Here is a 22,111-nt window from a genome sequence, read left to right as displayed (position 1 = left end):
ACCTCAAGCTCGCCGACTTCGGCACCTGCATGAAGATGGACTTGGTAAGGGCTTCCCGGGGCCCTGGGCCCCCGCTCCGAGTGGCCCCTGGTTCCTCTGATCCGCCGTGCTGGGGCGAGTCTCTTATGTAGTCGTGTTTATGGTGCTGAAGAACCTGAGGAGATGGATGTCTCGTACAAATAATTAGCACAGCTTAAAAACTATTTTCAAAAAACGATGGCTATGCCCAGTTTTGAGACTGTACGTCCTCCGTTGACTCGCTCGTATGGACCACAGTCTGGGTTTCGAGGTTTTTTTCAATGATGACAGACGCTTTTATGTAAAACCAGAGGGAGATGCACTTCCTGATATGGTTTCAGATTTACACCTTCTTGGTGACTGAGGATGCTTGTGATTGACTAAACAAAATCAAATCAAAAGATTTAGTTGAATTGGTTAAATTTAAAAAAGGTTGAAATGGGCAACACCAGGCAGGTAGGGCGTCCTCTCATGGTTGACCTGTAGAGGGCGCACTCACATGCAGAAGTGCCTGCCCTTAGTGCGACCTTTCCAGGCTGTAGGGCGGGAAACATGGATAAAACTCAGTTGCTGACTGCGTGACTTTTGGCCACCTGACTTTTAGTTCAATGTACACACAGTTCAGTGTGCAGGACGGTTATTGAAAGATGAAACAGCAATTATCCATCTAAAGCACCGGCACTGTTTGCAACCAGGATGAAAAGAGTTTCACCTCATTTGTGTGGGAGGCCTCGCTGCTTCTGTGTGAGGTTGCCCCCTGGTGTATAGTTGCAGTATCACATGTGCCATGAAAAATACAAAGGCATATATACCAACTCTGTCTGATCATACCCAGGTAGGACAGGCTCATAAAACGCCAAACCAGGAACTTGTAGCATTTGTTGTGTTGTATGTAGTTTTAGACAAAACCAACGACCTTGTGTCAGATGCATCAGAAGCTCCAGATGAGACTATATGACATCAACCGGCTTCTTTCATGGAGGGCACTTGTGTTCTGCTAGTCTAACCCTGACCGTAGGAGCGGTCAGGTTCATGGGTATCTTGAATTTTTATAAGTCTCTGGCAAGGAGTGTCTGCTAAAATGTCCTACGTGTAAATGCCACCAGGGGGCGATACGGAGCGGCGGTGTGTACATTCGCGGCGGTGAGCTGGGCTTGTGTGGTTGCAGGCGGGCATGGTGCGCTGTGACACGGCGGTGGGCACGCCCGACTACATCTCACCCGAGGTGCTCAAGTCGCAGGGAGGAGACGGTTACTACGGGAGAGAGTGCGACTGGTGGTCTGTGGGAGTGTTCATCTTCGAGATGCTCGTGGGTGAGTTGTGGTGTGTGTGTGTGAGAGGGTGGGGGAGGACACAAATCATCTTATACCTGGTCAGCTCATTTTGTGAAGAGTGTGTGCTTGTGTGTGCTTGTGTGTGCTTGTGTGTGCTTGTGTGTGTGTGTGTGTGTGTGTGTGTGCGCCTGTGTGTGAACAGGCGATACACCATTCTATGCTGATTCGCTGGTGGGCACCTATAGTAAGATCATGGACCACAAGAACTCGCTCAACTTCCCAGATGAGGTGGAGATCTCGAAGGAGGCCAAGAACATCATCTGTGCCTTCCTGACAGACAGGTCCGCTGGACTTCTTCTCATCTCCGTAGCTCCGATACCATTCCAACCTCAGCATGGCAAACACCAAATATTCACACCTTAGGGACTCTCACAAGTTGGTATACATCTATTTTGGGTGCACGGTTCTCATTACATAATGCAATACAGTATAATGTATATATACTATTGTACAGGTCCACCTGATAATGGACAACTGATATTCTCAGTATTAACTTCAACGGACAGTAAACTTCTCAAAAATTGAAATGACAGCAAATAGTCATTGAGATCTGAGCCTACCACAAATCGGTGGACGGGAGAAACATCTAAACTCACAGTGACTGTTGAATTGTTACTGTTGTTGTTGTTTATTAGGGAGGTCCGTTTAGGCCGTAACGGCGTGGAGGAGATTAAGAGGCACCCCTTCTTCAAAAACGACCAGTGGACCTTCGACACGATCCGAGAAAGTGAGTCAGACTAAACCTGCCCCCATAAACCCACCACCACCACCACCCCCGTACGTTCGGCATGTGCTGTGTGGGTGTGGTGGCGTTCATCATCTTCCGTCTCCGCACCAGCTTCTGCACCCGTGGTGCCAGAACTGAGCAGCGACGTGGACACCAGCAACTTTGACGAGATCGAGGAGGACAAAGGAGACGTGGAGACGTTCCCCACGCCCAAGGCCTTCGTGGGCAACCAGCTGCCCTTTGTGGGTTTCACGTACTTCAAAGAGGACCAGTAAGAGGACCGTCACTGCCACCACACGCACCGGTCTCTCTGAGGGCAGACGTCTTTCTTTCTCTGGTGCTCTCTCTCTCTCACTCTCTGCTTGTCCCTCTCACATTTTCATGTCCTCTCTCTCTCTCTCTCTCTCTCTCTCTCTCTCTCCATCCCTCTCTCCTGTCCCCTCTTCTCGTGCTGCACCTTTGTTCTCCAGACGTGTTGCACTGGTATGTTAATTGAGCTCAACTGCTTCATCATGAGCCCTGGAGATGAAGTTGGGCTTTTCACTCCATATTTAGAACATGCTTGGCGTGCTGGTGGTGTGTGTGTGCGTGCGTGTGTGTTTACATGTGTGTTTCCCGGTGCTAATGAGATTGATGTTTCCCTGCAGGTTGTTGACAGCTTCCAACAGTTCAGCAGAACGGCCGTCATCCACCAAGGGAGAGGTGACACACACACACACACACACACACACACACACACACACACACACACACACACACACACACATACACACACACACATACACACACACACACACACACACACACACACACACACACACACACACACACATACACACACACACATACACACACACACACACACACACACACACACACACACATACACACACACACACACACACATACACACACACACACACACACACACACACCTGACTCATTTAGCCATATGTGATAAAAAAAAAGAATTTTAAGCAGCAGGAAAAAAGCCTTCTAGTGTACTAGTACAGCTATCAGAGTGAAGTCATTTATATATACATATATAATACTTTTTATATAATTTTTCTTTCTTTTTTTTGCAATATTAAAGAATTTGTTTGCCCTGTCTGTGTCTTTGTCTTGCAGGACAGTGTTGCAGTGAGTATGAGTACCTCTTCCTCCCTCCAGATCGGCCCACACTGTTGCCACCCGTCTGGATTGAGCCTGTGCACCCTGCTGTAAAAACACAACTGCTAATGAGCTGGCCATGCACTGCCTGACTGGAATATGAATAAGGAGAATTAATTTATTTTATTTTTTATTAAATGTATTTATTAGTTTGTCCACTGACGATATAAGAAGCAGTTCCAGCATAGGGTGCACATCACATGCCTTGTGTGTTAGCCTTCACACGCTAGTCCTATTTGCTAGCCTTGACACTTTACCCTTGTGTGTTAGCCTTCACACGCTAGTCCTATGTGCTAGCCTTGACACTTTAGCCTTGACAGGCTAGTCTTGTGTGTTAGCTTGGGACAGGACTTGAATTGAGTTTTGGACCAAGGCAGACTAGTGCATTGTGAAAACCTTCAATGTTTGCATTCTCTGCTGCTTCAACTCTGCTAGACATGTTGGTACAAACCAGTACCAGTGATGCTTCAGCTGGGGCCATCTTCTGTAGGAGTATTACAGTCAGCTTAGTCATGTTTAGTTCTTTACTGGCTACCAAGGTGTTTCAGTCACTCCATTTCTTGTAGTACAGGGTTTCAAATTCACTTGCTCAGGGGCTTCACACAGTCACTGTCACACTGAGTAGCTTTAGCTTTAGCAGAAATGCTCTGCAGTCTGGGATATCGCAAGCATTTGGATTGGCTGGAACTTTGGCCGAGCGTGGAGGTGTGTAGATGAGTGGTTAACAGTCCCAGTCCTTCATGATTTTATGCAGCGTTGGGCACCCCAGCTCTAAAACACATGGCCACACCTCATCTGGTTCATGGATATCTTGATAATTAATTGGAGAGTTGCAGTAAAACCCAACGATGTGGACAGCAGGTCTGGCGAGGGGGGGTCGGAAGTCCTTGGAAATATCTGTTAAACAAATAATGTGATCAGAATCCATTGTGTGCTCCTACACTACCCATGATGCCCCGCCCCTGTCGCCCCCCGCCCTCGTGCCCCCATCTCAGCTCCAGAAGAAGGTCCACACCCTGGAGGAGAACCTCAGTGATGAGATGCAGGCCAAAGATGAGCTGGAGCACAAATACAGGACGACCACCGTACGACTCGACAAGATCACCAAAGAGCTTGAAGAAGAGGTGTGTGTGTGTGAGAGAGACTTTATTTATATTAAATGATTTAAATAATTTCTTTCATAAGTGAGAGAATACTGCAGCCACCTGTGTGTGTGTCTGCTTGTAGATGACCAGCAGGAAAACGCTGGAGTCTTCGCTTCGGCAACTGGAGAGGGAGAAGGCCCTTCTCCACCACAAGAGTGTGGAGAGTCACCGAAAGGCAGAGAGTGAAGCCGATCGCAAACGCTGCCTCGAAAATGAGGGTAAAATGCCCCCAACACACACACACACACGCAGAAGCGAGCAGTCTTTCCCTCCCCGTCTCTGACACTAGTGCACACACACTGTGTATTTTTAGTGAACAGTCTGAGGGACCAGTTGGAGGAGATGAAGAAGAGAAACCAGAACTCTCACATTTCCAACGAGAAGAACATTCAGCTGCAGAGACAGGTACGAACGCATGCGTGAGAACCTGTGGCTGTCCGCAGAAAACAGCCCACCGTCTCACCGCCATGTCCTTGTCATTAATGTGGGGTGTGTAAAAAGGATGCTCAGTTCGTGGTGGTGAGAATATTTTATGTAATTAACCATAACATTTTCTGCTGGAACTTCTTAACTAAAAGGTCTATTTGAAAGTGTAATTTTAGACAAAGATATCTACTTTGAGTCCCTTTAAGCGAGTTTTCAGCGTTTTAGATTTTCTGCGATGTTAAACGTGGGAGCTTTTTACTCAGGTTTTTTACTCAGGTTTTCAAGTGTAGTTTTGAGGAGCTTCAGTCATTTGTATGATGAAGATGGTGGCGATGATGATGACGGTGGTGCTAATTGCGGCCTGCAGCTGGACGAGGCCAACGCGCTGCTGCGGGCGGAGGCGGAGGGATCTGCGCGCCTGCGGAAGGCGCAGGCGGAGGGCGGGAAGCAGCTGCAGCAGTTGGAGGCCCACGCCCGCGACCTGCAGGACAAGTGCTGCGCCCTGGAGAGCAGCAAGCTGGCACTGGAGCGCGAACGCATCGGCTTGCAGGCGGCGCTAGACGCTGAGAAACGCGAGGACACGCAGCGCTCCGAGACCATCTCCGACCTGCAGGGTGAGTGTGTGTGTGTGTATTACACATCCTCCTATCTTCTTTCTCCTGTCTTCACTCTCTTATTGTCGTTTCTTTCTCCCTCATTCTCTCTGTGTCGTCTTCTTGTCTGTGTCTCCAGCGCGTCTCTCTTCTCTGGAGGACGAGGTGAGGCAGGTGAGACAGGCTCTGTCCAAAGCAGAGACTGAGAAGAGACAACTGCAGGAGAAACTCACCGACTTGGAGAAGGTACAGTGGCCGCACACACCACACACACACACACACACACACACACACACACACAGTAAACTACAATATTCATTGTTTTAACCTTTGCTAAATGCCCTTCCTGGTTCTAACATCCTTGCCCCCCGCTGTCTGTGTGTCCAATAGGAGAAGAGCAATAAGGAGATTGACATGACGTATAAGTTGAAGGTGCTACAGCAGACCCTGGAGCAGGAGGAGGCGGGCCATAAGGCCACGAAGGCCCGCCTGGCTGACAAGAACAAGATTAGCGAGTCTATCGAGGGGGCTAAGTCTGAGGCTGTGAAAGGTAGGTGGCCTTCACGAACTGAAGGAACACCCTAAAGACTGGTGCACATGGCTGCTGCAGGGTGGGAGGAGCTAGTGTGCTGTGAAGGGTGGGAGGAGCTAGTGTGCTGTGAAGGGTGGGAGGAGCTAGTGTGCTGTGAAGGGTGGGAGGAGCTAGTGTGCTGTGAAGGGTGGGAGGAGCTAGTGAGCTGTGAAGGGTGGGAGGAGCTAGTGAGCTGTGAAGGGTGGGAGGAGCTAGTGTGCTGTGAAGGGTGGGAGGAGCTAGTGTGCTGTGAAGGGTGGGAGGAGCTAGTGTGCTGTGAAGGGTGGGAGGAGCTAGTGTGCTGTGAAAGGTGGGAGGTGCTGTGAAGGGTGGGAGGAGCTAGTGTGCTGTGAAGGGTGGGAGGAGCTAGTGAGCTGTGAAGGGTGGGAGGAGCTAGTGAGCTGTGAAGAGTAGTAGGGGCTAGTGTGTAAGTGCAGTGTTGGTGGTGTTTAACTGGTGTTGTGGTAGTGTGTGAGCGGTATGGGTGGTGTTTAAGGGTGGTGTTTGTGTGTGCAGAGCTGGAGCAGAAGCTGCAGGAGGAACGCTCCTCTAAGCTGCAGGTGGAGAACCGACTGCTGGAGTTGGAGAAGCAGAGCTCCATGTTGGACTGCGACTACAAACAGGCCTTACAGAAACTTGATGAGCTGCGCAGACACAAGGAGAGGCTCACTGAAGAGGTGTGTGTGTGTGTGTGTGTGTGTGTGTGTGTGTGTGTGTGGGTCCTTGCAGATGTGCCCACGTTTGCACAGGAGTAATGTTGTGGTTCTGGTATCCCAGGTGAACAACCTGTCCCTGAAGATCGAGCAGGAGGTGCAGAAACGCAGCCTGACGCAGAACGACCTGAAGGTCCAGGGCCAGCAGCTCAGCACGCTGCGGACGTCGGAGAAGCAGCTCAAACAGGAGATCAACCACCTGCTGGACATGAAGCGCAGCCTGGAGAAGCAGAACCTGGAACTGCGCAAGTGAGCCGCCCTGCCACGCACCGGCCACCAGGGGGCGACAGGCCGCTCCTGTGAGGGGTCGCAGGGGGCACTATACTGCATCATTCATTTGTCATTCATTGTCTCTCTCTCTCTCTCTCTCTCACAGGGAGCGTCAAGACTCTGATGGTCAGATGAAGGAACTTCAGGACCAGCTGGAAGCAGAGCAGTATTTCTCAGTAAGACCGCCTAATTGCATCATGTGTGGGGTCGACTGGAAGGGGTACTTTCTTACTGACCTTGACCTCTGGCTGGAGGATCCAGCTTCTCAAGTTGACCTTCACTTAACCTGTCATTTGACCTTCACTTAACCTGTCATTTGTTTGAATGAAGTAGATCTTTATTCCACGTCTTATAGCAATGTGTGTGTGTGTGTGTACGCAGACACTCTACAAGACTCAAGTTCGGGAGCTGAAGGAAGAGTGTGAGGAGAGGAATAAATTATATAAAGAGATGCAGCAGAATCTTCAGGACTTGCAGGAGGAGAGGTGAGGTGTGTGTGTGTGTGTGTGTGTGTGTGTGTGTGTGTGTGTGTGTGTGTGTGTGTGTACCTTTTACAATAAGCCACTTAAACAGGAAGGTAAGAGTGTTCATGGTGATAAGTTTGATCTTGTGAGGTGTGTGCACAGTGTGTGCTCCTGTCTCTGAGTGTTTCTGAGTGTGTCCGTGTCTTGTGGTGGTAGGGACTCCTTGGCCGCCCAGCTGGAGATCACCCTGACCAAGGCCGACTCTGAGCAGCTGGCACGTTCCATCGCTGAGGAGCAGTACTCGGACCTGGAGAAGGAGAAGATCATGAAGGAGCTGGAGATCAAGGAGATGATGGCCAGGCACAAGCAGGAGCTCAGCGAGAAGGACACCACCATCAGCTCCGTGAGTCCTGCGGCAAGACTACACAGCCCAGTGCAGATGATGTGATGTCTGTGCTGTGATCAGCTGTGCTGTCAGAGTGATGTCTGTGCTGTGATCAGCTTTGTTGTGAGAGTGATGTCTGTGCTGTCAGAGTGATGTCTGTGCTGTGATCAGCTCTGTTGTGAGAGTGATGTCTGTGCTGTGATGTGGCCAACGCATGCCACATTTGCAGGTGTTCAGACAGGCATATGAAACTAATCCTGTTATTTCTGATCCATGTGATGTGTTTGTAAACCGTAGCCATTCCCTCTGTGTGGGTGTGTTTGCAGTTGGAGGAGGCGAACCGCACACTGACAAGTGATGTGGCTAACCTGGCCAATGAGAAGGAGGAACTAAATAACCGCTTGAAGGAGGCTCAGGATGGTGAGATGACCCCCCCCCCCTTCCCCCCCAACGCTTCCTGTCATATCTCATAACAGCATATGCTAATTGCAGACTAATTTTTTAGTGGTGCGCTGACCGTGTCCCACTGACATCTAACCGTGGGACATCTAGGCCAGACATCTAACCGTGCTTTGGGTTTCAGACCTGCAAAAGCTGAAGGAGGATGAGATGTCCATCACGCAAATGAAGCAGGCTTACGAGAAGCAGCTCCAGTCTGAGAGGACCCTCAAAACACAGGTACGCTGCTGCAAACCCAGAGGGCTGTGCAGGCCAGAACTCGCTTGAGGTGGGACTTTTGGGCGGGTAAAGAAAGGGAGCTTTATTTTCTAATTGTTAATTAGTTGAGGAAAATGGATGATATTCAAATGAGGGATCAGCCTTATTTGTCAAGCTTTGAATTTTTGGAACTCGCCTGCCTGGCACGCGGTCTCACGTTTGTTTTGTGTGTGATTGTGTCTGGCCTGTTTTTCGACGTGCACGCGGTCTCACGTTTGTTTTGTGTGTGATTGTGTCTGGCCTGTTTTTCGACGTGCACGCGGTCTCACGTTTGTTTTGTGTGTGATTGTGTCTGGCCTGTTTTTCGACGTGCACGCGGTCTCACGTTTGTTTTGTGTGTGATTGTGTCTGGCCTGTTTATCGACGTGCACGCGGTCTCACGTTTGTTTTGTGTGTGATTGTGTCTGGCCTGTTTATCGACGTGCACGCGGTCTCACGTTTGTTTTGTGTGTGATTGTGTCTGGCCTGTTTATCGACGTGCACGCGGTCTCACGTTTGTTTTGTGTGTGATTTGTGTCTGGCCTGTTTATCGACGTGCACGCGGTCTCACGTTTGTTTTGTGTGTGATTGTGTCTGGCCTGTTTATCGACGTGCACGCGGTCTCACGTTTGTTTTGTGTGTGATTGTGTCTGGCCTGTTTATCGACGTGCACGCGGTCTCACGTTTGTTTTGTGTGTGATTGTGTCTGGCCTGTTTATCGACGTGCACGCGGTCTCACGTTTGTTTTGTGTGTGATTGTGTCTGGCCTGTTTATCGACGTGCACGCGGTCTCACGTTTGTTTTGTGTGTGATTGTGTCTGGCCTGTTTATCGACGTGCACGCGGTCTCACGTTTGTTTTGTGTGTGATTGTGTCTGGCCTGTTTATCGACGTGCACGCGGTCTCACGTTTGTTTTGTGTGTGATTGTGTCTGGCCTGTTTATCGACGTGCACGCGGTCTCACGTTTGTTTTGTGTGTGATTGTGTCTGGCCTGTTTTTCGACGTGCACGCGGTCTCACGTTTGTTTTGTGTGTGATTGTGTCTGGCCTGTTTATCGACGTGCACGCGGTCTCACGTTTGTTTTGTGTGTGATTGTGTCTGGCCTGTTTATCGACGTGCACGCGGTCTCACGTTTGTTTTGTGTGTGATTGTGTCTGGCCTGTTTATCGACGTGCACGCGGTCTCACGTTTGTTTTGTGTGTGATTGTGTCTGGCCTGTTTATCGACGTGCACGCGGTCTCACGTTTGTTTTGTGTGTGATTGTGTCTGGCCTGTTTATCGACGTGCACGCGGTCTCACGTTTGTTTTGTGTGTGATTTGTGTCTGGCCTGTTTATCGACGTGCACGCGGTCTCACGTTTGTTTTGTGTGTGATTTGTGTCTGGCCTGTTTATCGACGTGCACGCGGTCTCACGTTTGTTTTGTGTGTGATTGTGTCTGGCCTGTTTATCGACGTGCACGCGGTCTCACGTTTGTTTTGTGTGTGATTGTGTCTGGCCTGTTTATCGACGTGCACGCGGTCTCACGTTTGTTTTGTGTGTGATTGTGTCTGGCCTGTTTATCGACGTGCACGCGGTCTCACGTTTGTTTTGTGTGTGATTGTGTCTGGCCTGTTTATCGACGTGCACGTGGTCAGGCTGTGAACAAGCTGGCAGAGATCATGAACAGGAAGGAGGTGCGCGGTGGCGGCAGTCGCCGTGGAAACGACACGGACGTGAAGAGGAAGGAGAAGGAGAACAGGAAGCTTCAGCTGGAGCTGCGTTCAGAGAAGGAGAAGCTCAACAGCACCATCATCAAGTATCAGCGAGAGATCAACGACATGCAGGCGGTACGGCTCCACCCCTTCACTAATCCCCACACAGCGCTAATACAACCTCACACTAATCTCCACACACCAACACTAATCTCCAGGTGGCACTACAACCTCACACTAATCTCCACACACTAACACTAATCCCCACACAGCGCTAATACAACCTCACACTCATCTCCACACACCAACACTAATCTCCAGACGGCACTGTAACCTCACACTAATATACACACACTAACACTAATCTCCAGACGGCACTACAACCTCACACTGATTGTCGCACAATGCTAATGTAACCTCATAACCTCCACACAGCGCTAATACAACCTCATAACCACCACACAGCGCTAATACAACCTCATAACCACCACAAAGTGCTAATACATCAATACACTAATCACTTGACAACGCTAAGCCCCACAGCCACTACACAGTGCTAACAAATCATACTGGCTACCATGTTAATGCAATTTCAAATTAGCACACAGCGGTAATAATACCTCATGCTACCCTCAGAACACTAACTAGTTCACACAGGCGATCCAACACCACTGATACTATCTCTTCTTTCACAACCATATCCACTGGAGAAACATACCTTAACTTCTGATAAGCAAGTAAAAGGCTATTTAGCGATGGGCTAAATTAAGGCAGCTCATATTTGCAAAATATGAGGCGATGAAGTTTCATATCATTAAGGAAAATGTGGAATTAATTTTGCGGTGCAGACGGTGACAGAGGCTTAAACACCCCCCCCCCCCTCCCCCTCATTGTCCAACAGCAACTGGTCGATGAATCGGTGGTGCGGGTGGAGCTGCAGATGGCGCTGGATAGCAAAGACAGCGACATTGAGCAGCTGCGCAGTCTCCTCACCGCTCTCAACGTCCACTCCCTGGACTCGGCCAGCACGGGCAGTGGCCCCGACTTCGACACGGACGAGTCGCTGCCAGGTCCTCCTCTACACCCCCTCCCTCCCCTTCACGAGCTCTCCTCCTCCTCCTCCTCCTCCCCCTGCTTTTAATGTCGTTAGCTGCGTTCATATATTGTATTCGTTTGATTCTGATTCGATCCCTCTCACTGCGGGTCTCCTATCATTGTCTTTCCTTCCTGTCTCCACCACAGATCTGTTTGTTCTGCGGGTCTTTCTCTCCTTTGCTCTCTCTCCCTTTCTTCTGTCATCCCCACACCACCTTTTCCTGAAGGTCTTTTCTCCTCACCCTCTCCCCACACCGCCTCAGCAAGTTCCTCCCTCTGACCTATGACCCTTAAGCTCCACGCAGGTGAAACACGTGAGCTTCAGAGTGTCGTGACGTTCTGACTGAACATTGTTGCACTAGCCGTGGCTCCTGTCTGTCTGTCTGTCTGTCTGTCTGGGATGTTAATGAAATTTAAATGAACCTAAAAGCAATTCCCCATCTGTGCACAGAGACCAGGCTAGAGGGTTGGCTGTCTCTTCCCGTCCGGAACAACACCAAACGCTTCGGCTGGGAGAGAAAGGTGCACCTCCCCGACTTCTCTCTCCGCCTTGCGGAAGGCCCTGAGCAGCCAATGGCTGGATGCCGGCAGACCCAGCACTTACGCCTGCCATGTTTCTTTCCCGTAGTACGTGGTGGTGAGCAGTAAGAAGATCCTCTTCTACAACAGCGAACAGGACAAGGAGCACTCGAACCCATACATGGTGTTGGACATAGAGTGAGTGAGACCTGTTCCACGTGTCCTCCTCAAAGTCTCCTGTCCTCTACTGAAGAGCAAGAATTAAAGGTTCAGGGATGTGGTGGCCTGGCTGTGGTCTGGGCACTGACACAAACGTTTTGGCTTGCTGGCAGTGTGCAGATGTTTGCTTTCTGCGTCATGTTTACTTTATATAGCCACCCATCCCAGCCCTTGTGGAGTGCGTATGGTCTCCGTGGGTTCACCTCCTCTTCCTGTACACCTGAACCAAGCCAGCACTTGAGATGACTTAGAAGAGAGTCTAAGTCATGGAACGTACCGCGTCCGAGTGCCGTGATAGTGTAGAGTGTGACGACATGTCGGTTTCGGTTTTTATTCGCTCTCATGTTTTGTTTTCTCTTTCCACAGTAAACTCTTCCATGTTCGTTCCGTCACACAGACGGATGTGTACCGCGCTGATGCTAAAGAGATTCCCCGGATATTTCAGGTACGATGGCGGAGAACACTTTTCTTTATTGCCTCAGCTCCTTCACGCCCCTCCCCCGTTCTATCAGAAGTCTTCTTAGTTTCAGTTTAATTGGTAACATTAGTAAAGTGTATAATGGAACTTGAGGGCCAGAATTTGCACTCTCTAACTCCTCCCATGTCCTTCATAATGACCCTGTTATTGATCGTATTACCTGCTCCCGCCCCTCCAGATTCTGTACGCTAACGAGGGCGAGAGCAAGAAAGAACAGGAGTTGGAGCCCATGCCCATGGGAGACAAGTCCAGCTACATCTGCCACAAGGGCCACGAGTTCATCCCCACCCTCTACCACTTCCCTACCAACTGCGAGGCCTGCACCAAGCCCCTGTGGAACATGTTCAAGCCTCCGCCCGCCCTGGAGTGTCGCCGCTGCCATATCAAATGCCACAAGGACCACATGGATAGGAAGGAGGAGGTGATCGCGCCATGCAAAGGTGAGCTTGGGGTGCGACCTTCAGATCTTCATCCTCGAGGACTGAGAGCAGACGGGTCCATGTTTGGTGCGCTACTCCGCGGTTCGTTTTTTGAACACGTGTGCACTTTCTTCCCGCTCCCCAGTGAACTACGACGTGTCCACAGCCAAGAACCTTCTGCTGCTGGCCGCATCGCAGGAGGAGCAGCAGAAGTGGGTCAGCCGGCTGGTCAAGAAGATCCCCAAGAAGCCTCCCGGACCAGAGGCGAGCCACCGCTCCTCCCCACGGGTGCCCATCAAAGTCCAGGCCAGCCAGTCCTTGAGGAGACCCAGCCGACAGCTGCCGGCCAGCAAGCCCAGGTGAGGAGGGGTCGACTCCCTGCTTTGGCCTTTTAGCTTGTGTTGCTTTGCCGCCGGAGGGCTTTTCGTGTTCCCGAGGCCGTGTCTGGTACTGATCCAGTTCTGTCTCTTGGGTCACGTATGGCTCATAGTGCTTCTTTACTTTTTAAAGGAAAGGAAAGGATAAAATTGAGGACCTATTAAAGGGGGGATAATGTTGAGAGGCTTGCAGAGGTCTGGTTCATATTGGCAAGCAATAACAGACTTAACAGTTTAAACCAATTTTAACCAGGCTAGCAAAGGCTAGTAGGGAACAGTTAGCATGATGTCATCCATAGTGCTAAGTTGCTTCTGCTGCCTTTACTATGTTTTTAACCACATGTGTGTTTTTGGGGTATAAGGGATTCTGTAGTTATAGTTATTAACCAATCAACTAAATGCACGCGCTAAGCAGTAAATGGATTAAGAGCTTTTAAGACGTGGGGTAAATTCGGTGCCGGTTATGTAGTGCCACTCTGTATGATACACAGGGCAATGCGCAACTCTAAGGAATCTTCGGCGCCCCCTCCAGGCAGGGAGAAATTCGCCTACATCTACCACAAAGGTCATGAGTTTATGCCCACTCTCTACCACTTCCCCACCAACTGTGAGGCCTGCACCAAACCCCTGTGGAGCATGTTCAAGCCGCCCATGGCCCTAGAGTGCAGACGCTGTCAGATCAAGTGCCACAAGGACCACATGGATAGGAAGGAGGAGGTCCTCAAGCCCTGCACTACGGCCAGCTTCAGCCCCCAGTTTGTTACTGGTTGAACTGGGCTGGAAGAGGACTCTACTGTCCCCTCATAGCGGTCCAACCCGCACACGCCATCGCTGTTCGACACGGACCCGAACTGACGCTTTCTTGATCCAGAGAGAAGACTCCTGCTTCGTGAGGCATTTGTTCACATGTGTTCAAAGCTCTGGGCCAGAGCATCTTGGACAGCTGTATAACATTTCTTCCCCCAAATCATTCCAGATTCCTTCCATATATTGATGGCGATCGATATATGGCCCATCTAGCACCAGTTCATTTCATACTTGATTACTTTTTTCAATGCTGCTCTCGTAGGCTGCTGTGAACCCTGCATCCATGGCATGCCATTTGCCACTAACCAATCATAATGGCTCTTCAACTTTAATCCATCAACAACAACTTGAGGAAACAACCGTATGCACCTTGGGATTGAAGCCTAGATGTTAGAACTTCATTTGAAGTCTACGTAGCAAAAAGTGTGCACTACAGCACTGAGGTGCTTCTAAAGTGTGTGTGTAGTATTAATTCTAAATTCTAAATAGTTTTTTAGATTTAGTTCATGTTTTCACAGCCTTCCAATTTCATTTATTTACCAAATAGCTTTGGCTATTCCTATTCTGGGCTGCTGAAAGCCAGTTTTGCCAACAGGTGTTGGGAATTCGAAATAACTTCTCAAATCTTTCCAGACACTAAACCTGAGGTCGCCTCTACCACTGGAGGTTCAGAAAGAGGGGGAACCCTCCGTGGGCTAAACCACACTCCCTCCATTGCAGGGTTCTAGACGTGGGCCACGAGGACTTGTATTGGGCTTTGGATGAGATCGACGGTGTTGATGTTGGCGGTGAATTTAATGTCTAAGGAGCATGCGGGGGTCAAATCAGGGTAACCGCCGGCGGAAATACTGCGTGCCGTGTGTGGTGGGCTGCACTTGCTTCTGGAGTTTTTCTGCTTGCGTTTTATGGGCATCCATTGTCGGGAGAACGTGGCAGAAATCAATAGAACCTGCTGGTCTATCTGAAACATCCTCTCTTTCCCTCCTGACCTTCATGGGAGTGATAATCTGAAGAGTAGTCCAGGGGTGCAGTCCGTCTGCATCACATCTAATCTGTCCATCCTGCAGTCTTGCTCTGCACTAACGAAGGAGAGAATGTTTAACAGTAGTGGGTATTTGGCCTTTCTTTCCCGCCGCCTGCTTTTTGACCTTTGGCTTTTAACCTTCTCACCCCAGCGTCCCAAACTCAGGATCTCCAAATATGAACCGAGAAGACTCTGATGGCCGTCTGAATAAATGACTCGCCTGTTTTTATGTTATCTTTTGTGTGTTTTTGTTTACCAACCTTTTATTTATGTTTACAAACCTGTTTACTACTAGCTAGACAATTTTCATTGTACTGTAAAAACAAAAAAAAAACATTGAAACAGTATTGAGATTTATTTTAGTATTGTTACCTCATGCAATAAACGTCTGCTTAATGGTGTTTGTGTGGGGTGCGTGTGGTCTGAATGAGAAATACAGCTCGCATGGTATGTGGTTGTGGTGTGATGTATGTTCAATAGAAGTGACTTCTTTTGCTTGTGGTATGGCATTAAAATATGACGACACTAACTGTCTGTCTCTCTCTGTCTCTCTCCTACGTCTTCAGCTAACCTCACTTTGGGAATGTGGTGTAACTACATGCTGATATGGGGTCTCCTCTCGTCATAGAAACTAAAGACCTTGGTCATGTTTTACAGTGTTTCCCCAGTCTAAAGTAGGGAGAGAAAGAGGCACCAATGTCAGTTCTCGGCCATTTTGGTATTAGGGACGTCTCTGGCTTCCTTGTCACCGTCCCATCAAGAGCTTTCCGAAGTCCCCCCTGCCCCCTCCCAGATACCCCTGCCCCTTCTTCATCCCTACCCAGAATGCAAAGTGCAAACTTGGACACGGCTGTGAACCACCAGAGGGGACCGAAGCTGTGGAAGAAAACGCCATCTGTGATTTGAAAACGTCCCTAATGGGAATTTATTTTTCCAGTCACGCTAGCCGGCTGGTCGCTGTCCTGGTCAGTTTTGCATTTAATCATGTGTGTTTCAATACATGTACTCCCCTCTTATTGCACAGCATTTCCTCACGCAGGTGAGATGGACCAGGTGCACCAGGCTGTTCAACAGTGGTATAGGGTGTGTGTGTGTGTGTGTGTGTGTGTGTTCCTACGGCCGTGGGCTTGTCTAACCTTACGTGCCCATCAGGAAGCGCATAGCTGGTGTTTTCACACACACCCCCCCCCACGATCCTTCACACACAGAACCCCAGTCGAGACGCCTGTTTGAGCCGCCTGAGTATTGGCCATCAAACTTCCCTTTACGTCCCCCTCACGCATTGAAGATTGTCCTGCCAGTATTGCTTGAAGATGCAGGTTTCATATCTGCGTTAAAAACGATCCAGACCTTTGGGAACCTCTAGGACGGGAAAACATTATGCATTTCTAGGCCAAGTGACTCATTGGCAAGGAAGGTGCACTTCCTAAACTTGGTCAGTGTGACTGTAAGTGGCAAGATGACCTCTCAAGATGACCTCTCTTCCCCTGGCGTGTTCCACTGTCACCTTTGGCTCAGATGTGACCTGTTCGGCTGGAGTTCAGGTCAAGAGAAGTGGACTGTGGGAATTCCGTTACACGCGTACTTGTAATCACCTCCAGCTATGTCAGTTTTTGATTTGAAGTGATCCGAGTATTTTTCTACAGGAGTTCCATTGAGAGAAGTGTGTGTGTGTGTGTGTGTGTGTGTGTATGTGAGAGAGAATGATGTGGGGAGTGTAGTTGTGCCGTGAATTTCATACTTTTACTGTTCTTTTACAGAGCTCGTTTAAGGCACGATTATATTGAAGTATACACCGAATGTTTGTCACAACATTGAGTCACTTCTTTTATTTATACTGGCCTGTGCACTTTTCATTTTAAAGCGCCCGTCCTGGTTTGCATGTGTTACAATGCTGTATCGTTTGTCAGTAGAACAAGACCCATGTGTAGCCTTTTGTGGTTTGAATATCCTGTATAACATTTGCTTATTTTTGTAAACAATAAAATGTAATCTGTTAAATGAACTATATAGCTGTGAATGTAGTTAAGGAAGTAAAGTTTTAATATAAAGATGTCTCCTGTCTTTCTCACAGAAGTTTGAGTGTGGTTAGTGGATTTGAGGCAAACGCAGAGGAGATGTTAGTCATTTTCTTAAACCCTTTTTAAACACACTCCAGCATCTTGTTAGTAAAAAAATTTATTTAGAGACTTTGCAGACAATCCGTGTTACACACAGTAGCAGTTTGGAAGATGGCCTCCAAATCTCAGGTAGGCCACAAAATACTCTGATTACCGCCCGGTTAAGTCGGTGCCTCGAGGGGTTTGATTTAGTTGTGTATGAATACACTGCTTTGGAATGAAAACCAGTCAAGTTAAATCCACCGGGTCTTTGGAACATTTAATACACACCCTGCTCATATAGCAAAGATTCTCATTGCCAGATTATCGTGCATATCTTTGCAAATGTAAACAGTCTGCATACAGATACCTTGTGAAGTTTCGCATTTGTTCTACATGTAACACAAACGCTTAATCATCACGTTTGTATACAATTTCAAACTCCGAAGACAAAACGGCACTAAATATTACTGCACTCCTGTACAAAGTAAACTGGTCAGGAACGTTTAAATGAAGGTTCTTTCTTCTACTGACTCCCAACAGCTGCCACAAGGAAACAACCTATTTAAGGATCATTTGAAAGTTGCTTTACAATGCAATAGTCAGAATGTTTAGAAAATGTGACCGCTTAAAAATTATTAATACTTCTATACACTTTTATATCAAAATATCACTCACTATAACTATTGCTGTATTAAGGTTAGTGGTAATTGTGTCCTGAAGTAAATGTATTTATGCTTAGGGTTGTCATTAAGGCAAAAACTGAAGTGTCTGAGTAATAATGGAGTAATAATGGAACAGTATTGTGGTACAACATGGAGTTATACTGTAACCGCATACAAAACAAGGGAATGTTGAACAGGAGTCACATTAACAAAAAAACATTTAAAATGAACCCTGAGTTGAGAAACTCAAGAATTCAGTTTTAAGAAATCTTAGCGAGAAACTTAAGATCATTTCTTATGTACTTAAGTAAAAGTAGCCAATCAGAACCTTATGACCGTGTTCTTTCAGTAACAAATTTTGATCCTTCAAACGAGCTAGCATCATATGGTACTGTTTCTGCATCCTCAAGAGAGGCAAACCACAGCACGGTGAAAACCCTGTACTAAGGTAGCAGCTCACCTGGACCAATAACGAGACACGAAAATTAACACTGTCCAATAGGAAGAGAGAAAAGAAACTAGCCTAACTTTGGGCTAAAGTTATTCAGCTTTTATAGATACCTATAACCCCACCCCCCCAGCCCCCAATCTTAGATAACCTGTATGATGGTGCAGTTGACACTACCCCGTGGGCAAGACTGGGTCGAACACACAAGAAATCCCAACGGCTCCTGTGTTGCAGGATCTCCACGGTAACGAGTCTCAGTCCTTCTTTTTGGCACTGGGTTTGTAGTACATCGCCGTGGCCGTCACCCAGAAGTTCAGAATCGTCATGGCAACAAAGCGGACGAGAACTAAACACAAAAAGCATGAGACAAGTGTAAGGTAAAGTGTAAATAACATCACATCGCTCCCAACAACAAACAAATCCCCAGTAACATTAGAAATCCACTGATGTACTGAAAGACGCTATTTCAAAATCCAACGCAGCCCAACTCACCCTGAACGTCTCCGGTCATCACCACGGTGGTGTAGATCCTTGCTGGAAACCACACAACAACAGGTCAAGCAGATGCACACGATTTGCCAAATTAAGAAGAGTGATACAGCTTCATGTCTCCAAGGGCCCGGGGTGTGTGTGTGAGAGACGTACCCAGACATGTGTAGGTGGCCAAACCCCAGCTGAGGGCACTGACACGACTGGAGTCTTTTGTCGCCCACAGACACTGCAGCTGTGCCAACTTGCTGCTCGCACTGATGAACGTACACAAGCTCTGGACACACAGGACAGCAGGTCAGATGCTACACGAGGACACTATGAGCACCCTGGGTTGCCAGGCTTTTCATATATTATCCACCTTTTACTATTTGAATACTACTGCTGATGCTAACACTACTTAGGACAGCGTGGTGGAATCCTGTTGTACAGTGAGACGTGTGAGCAGCAAATGAGAAGGTCTCACCATGGCCAGGTCAATAACCCGTTTCTCTACGGTGAGGAGTTTCCAGCCTCCGATGAACCTGATTTGATCCAGTTAAGATGAAACGGTTATATGCTCAGAATAACATTACCGTCACAGGCGTGGACTGTAACCAATTAGTGCTTCGGCTCCAAAACTTGCCCACTGCTCTAGGGGTCAAATATTTTGCTATTCATAAATTACCCTGGTTTAAATGTCGAGTCTGAACACCCGTATTGAATTACACCGTGCGGCTCAAGCAGGATTTCGTTCTACATGGCGATTCCCCACACCGGGATTAATTCTTCCTGACCACACATACCATCACACAGCATCAGGCTCAGAACCTGCTCTGCATGTGTGGTGTCCCAGTGGCAGGGTCGGGTTCAACCTGCATGTCTGATACGCCGATAACCACAAGCGTATGGTTGCCTAGCGAGATGTGAAAGCCAACCAGAAAACCAAGCTTAGGTTAATGCAAAGCGTGTGTGTGTATCTATGTATGTGTATATATAGGTGTGTGTGTGTGCGTAAGGATACACTGCTGCATAGAAGATGCTCTGTTTCATGTTCCCATTGTAGTGCAGGATCAGAAGCAGCAAGATGACGTCTGAAAATGAGAAAATAAATATTGTCCACATACAATGACCTCCAACCCCTAAGACACACAGTCAAGAGAGATCATATTACACCTGTACTCCACTAACTGCACTGGTTACCTGTCAGCTTTAGAATAGATTTTAAGGTTCTAGTCATGGTTTTTAAATGTCTTCATGGTCTTGCTCCTCTTTACCTCAGTGAAATGATGGTAAGATATGTTCCAGTCAGGTCTTCAAACAGTAATCTACTGGTGATTCCTAAAAGCCGATTAAAGATTGGCGAGGGTGCTTTTAGCCAATATGGCCCAAAGCTCTGGAATTCTCTTCCTGAAGAGCTCAGAGGCATTTCATCCCTGAACAGCTTCAAGAATAATCTCAAAACCTTCCTGTTTAGATCTGCTTTTAGTTAAGAAACCCTAAATCTGTTCCAACTTATTTATTTATTCACTTTATTACATTCTTTTATTGTTTTTGTTTCCTTTTTATCTTTAATTTCTTAATATTTTCCTTTTGTCTTCTTATCTTGCTTCCTTTTAATGTTTCTTTTTTATTTATTCTGTAAAGCACTTTTGAGTTGCATGTAAGTATGAAAGGTGCTATACAAATACAGATTATTATTATTATTATAATTATTTTATTTAATAATCAATAAGCAACATCACAGGTAAATGTCTGCGGGTGTGCTATCTTCTTTTAAAGCACATTTCTCACCTTGAGCGATGAGGATGGGGTACTCCAGGTACGTGGGCGGAGGATAGTCGTAGTACATCTGATAGGACACGAACACTATGAACCTGCAGACACCACCACAGCCACTTTCATAAGGCTTACTCGTCTAAACAACCAAACAGGAAGTTCTGTGGCATCTTACATATTTCCTATTGCTTTTTCATTCAAAACATCATAACCGAGTGGTGCAACACAGGTGTAAATAACTACAGGTAGTGTTTTCGGCGGTAGTTCACACGGCGCGTCCCGTCTGATCGCCTCCACAGACTTCCTTCATGTCCAAAATTTAGTTTTACGATTTGCAGGTTGCCAATAGCATTTCGTAACCTTCTCCGTGTAAAATTCTAAATAATACATCATCCCCTCCCTCAACCGGACGAGCGCTCGTCAAAAAGTTTTTTTATTTTCTGCAGTTACATCTGCCCACCGCTAGTCGCACAGTTCCCCCATCCGACATCGAGATCTTTCAGCTCTTCTGCACGCGTGCAACTCTTGCCGTCCAGGCTGCAGATGCTGCTCCGGGTGGTCACCGCCTCACAAACGGTCTTTACCGGCGACTTACCCCGCCAGCTCCAAGACGAGACTGTTCAAGCTGACCCCGGCGGTGGACCTCGCCCGCATCAGCACGAGTATCTGCGGAAACTTCAGCACCATGCAGGCGAACAGCGTGCTGAAGTTGGCGACCTGCAGCAGGGCGTCGCGTTCCATCCTCGAGCCTCGCGCTCCAAACCTGGCAACGCTCGCGCGACACGCACTTTTAACCAGCTCGTGCGATCGAAGTCCTGGCGAGGACGAGTGAACGTTCACTTCCGTCTACATCATCCAGCACGGCGGCGCGCGCAGCGCCAGATGGTGCGGGTTGCCAATTATCTACTTTTTAAAGTAAAGTAAAAGTAAGTAAAGTAAGTTACTTTTACTTACTTTTTAAATTAAATAAATGATCTTAAACTATGCATGGACTTTACGACAAGGGAATAGTCTAGAATACAAGAAAACACTCCAGAGAGATTAAAAAAATGTGTTCACCTATTTATTCGGTTCACCGGGTAAAACAAATACTGTTACAAGACCAAAAAAAGGATACATTTGAAAGCAATCTTGGCAACAAGTTTTTTTTATAACAATTCCATAATAAAAAGACAAGTTTATCATTTTCATTATTATTCTTGCCGTTTCCTTCCTTAATTTAGAAAAGAAAACGATAGGCGTGGGCACGGGCCTTCACTTCAGTGTACAGCTTTGCTGCCCCTGGCAACCCTGTTCAAAGAGCCACGTTCTCTCTTCATTATTTGCAAATGCAAACACTTGTCATTAATAAATAATACTATAAAACGTTCTGCAAGTACGGAGAAACCACGATGGGGTAGATTTACAAGGTAGTGGGTTGTGGGGAGGAGGCCGGGTGAATAAGGGTGGATGAAGTAAAATACCAAGAATGATACAAGTCACAGAAAAGCGTATATACATCAGCACGAGC

General features: G+C 47.8%; 2 protein-coding genes across 4 annotated transcripts in view; one reads left to right on the top strand and one right to left on the bottom strand.

Annotated features, from left to right (window-relative positions):
• Window positions 1-17,193, top strand: part of rock2a (rho-associated, coiled-coil containing protein kinase 2a) — a 30,461-nt gene extending 13,268 nt beyond the window's left edge. The window contains exons 5-32 of one of the 3 annotated variants that reach the window (XM_076985603.1): window positions 1-44; window positions 1,187-1,331; window positions 1,495-1,633; window positions 1,988-2,079; window positions 2,191-2,350; window positions 2,727-2,781; window positions 3,208-3,219; window positions 4,245-4,373; window positions 4,477-4,612; window positions 4,708-4,799; window positions 5,188-5,434; window positions 5,553-5,659; window positions 5,804-5,963; window positions 6,501-6,661; window positions 6,762-6,946; window positions 7,074-7,143; window positions 7,349-7,452; window positions 7,648-7,834; window positions 8,143-8,236; window positions 8,400-8,494; window positions 10,148-10,339; window positions 11,106-11,274; window positions 11,751-11,821; window positions 11,928-12,016; window positions 12,404-12,482; window positions 12,694-12,955; window positions 13,080-13,293; window positions 15,709-17,193. The exon at window positions 1-44 is cut by the window's left edge and continues 217 nt beyond it. In XM_076985603.1, the coding sequence (XP_076841718.1) occupies window positions 1-44; window positions 1,187-1,331; window positions 1,495-1,633; window positions 1,988-2,079; window positions 2,191-2,350; window positions 2,727-2,781; window positions 3,208-3,219; window positions 4,245-4,373; window positions 4,477-4,612; window positions 4,708-4,799; window positions 5,188-5,434; window positions 5,553-5,659; window positions 5,804-5,963; window positions 6,501-6,661; window positions 6,762-6,946; window positions 7,074-7,143; window positions 7,349-7,452; window positions 7,648-7,834; window positions 8,143-8,236; window positions 8,400-8,494; window positions 10,148-10,339; window positions 11,106-11,274; window positions 11,751-11,821; window positions 11,928-12,016; window positions 12,404-12,482; window positions 12,694-12,955; window positions 13,080-13,293; window positions 15,709-15,712 (3,494 nt within the window). In that variant the 3' untranslated portion in view covers window positions 15,713-17,193. Of the gene's footprint in view, window positions 45-1,186; window positions 1,332-1,494; window positions 1,634-1,987; window positions 2,080-2,190; window positions 2,351-2,726; window positions 2,782-3,207; window positions 3,220-4,244; window positions 4,374-4,476; window positions 4,613-4,707; window positions 4,800-5,187; window positions 5,435-5,552; window positions 5,660-5,803; window positions 5,964-6,500; window positions 6,662-6,761; window positions 6,947-7,073; window positions 7,144-7,348; window positions 7,453-7,647; window positions 7,835-8,142; window positions 8,237-8,399; window positions 8,495-10,147; window positions 10,340-11,105; window positions 11,275-11,750; window positions 11,822-11,927; window positions 12,017-12,403; window positions 12,483-12,693; window positions 12,956-13,079; window positions 13,294-13,802 lie in introns of all 3 variants that reach the window. The other 2 variants (XM_076985602.1, XM_076985601.1) reach the window with 2 other exon arrangements.
• A 102-nt stretch (window positions 17,194-17,295) lies between these two features.
• On the bottom strand, window positions 17,296-21,460 carry slc66a3 (solute carrier family 66 member 3). The gene is made up of 7 exons (XM_076985614.1): window positions 21,197-21,460; window positions 20,617-20,699; window positions 19,847-19,916; window positions 19,310-19,367; window positions 19,000-19,120; window positions 18,847-18,888; window positions 17,296-18,700 (listed from the first exon to the last, which is right to left on the bottom strand). Exons 1-7 carry the CDS (start codon window positions 21,340-21,342, stop codon window positions 18,609-18,611), a joined length of 612 nt encoding a protein of 203 aa, XP_076841729.1. The 5' UTR covers window positions 21,343-21,460; the 3' UTR covers window positions 17,296-18,608.
• Window positions 21,461-22,111: the final 651 nt, after the last annotated feature.

Source organism: Brachyhypopomus gauderio, unplaced genomic scaffold (genome assembly GCF_052324685.1).
Source record: "Brachyhypopomus gauderio isolate BG-103 unplaced genomic scaffold, BGAUD_0.2 sc43, whole genome shotgun sequence".
Lineage (NCBI taxonomy): Eukaryota > Metazoa > Chordata > Actinopteri > Gymnotiformes > Hypopomidae > Brachyhypopomus > Brachyhypopomus gauderio.
The sequence above is the reverse complement of the archived record's forward strand: the minus strand, read 5'-3'. Positions and strand labels throughout refer to the sequence as shown.

What these genes read in the sequence shown, in the direction of transcription:
- slc66a3 (XM_076985614.1), bottom strand. Translation starts at nt 21,342, where the DNA reads ATGGAACGCGACGCCCTGCTGCAGGTCGCCAACTTCAGCACGCTGTTC. An exon ending in GGGTTATTGACCTGGCCATG is followed by an intron (nt 19,121 to 19,309) that starts GTGAGACCTTCT and finishes CTGTGTGTCCAG; the next exon opens with AGCTTGTGTACGTTCATCAG. An exon ending in GATGACCGGAGACGTTCAGG is followed by an intron (nt 18,701 to 18,846) that starts GTGAGTTGGGCT and finishes TTTTGTGTTTAG; the next exon opens with TTCTCGTCCGCTTTGTTGCC.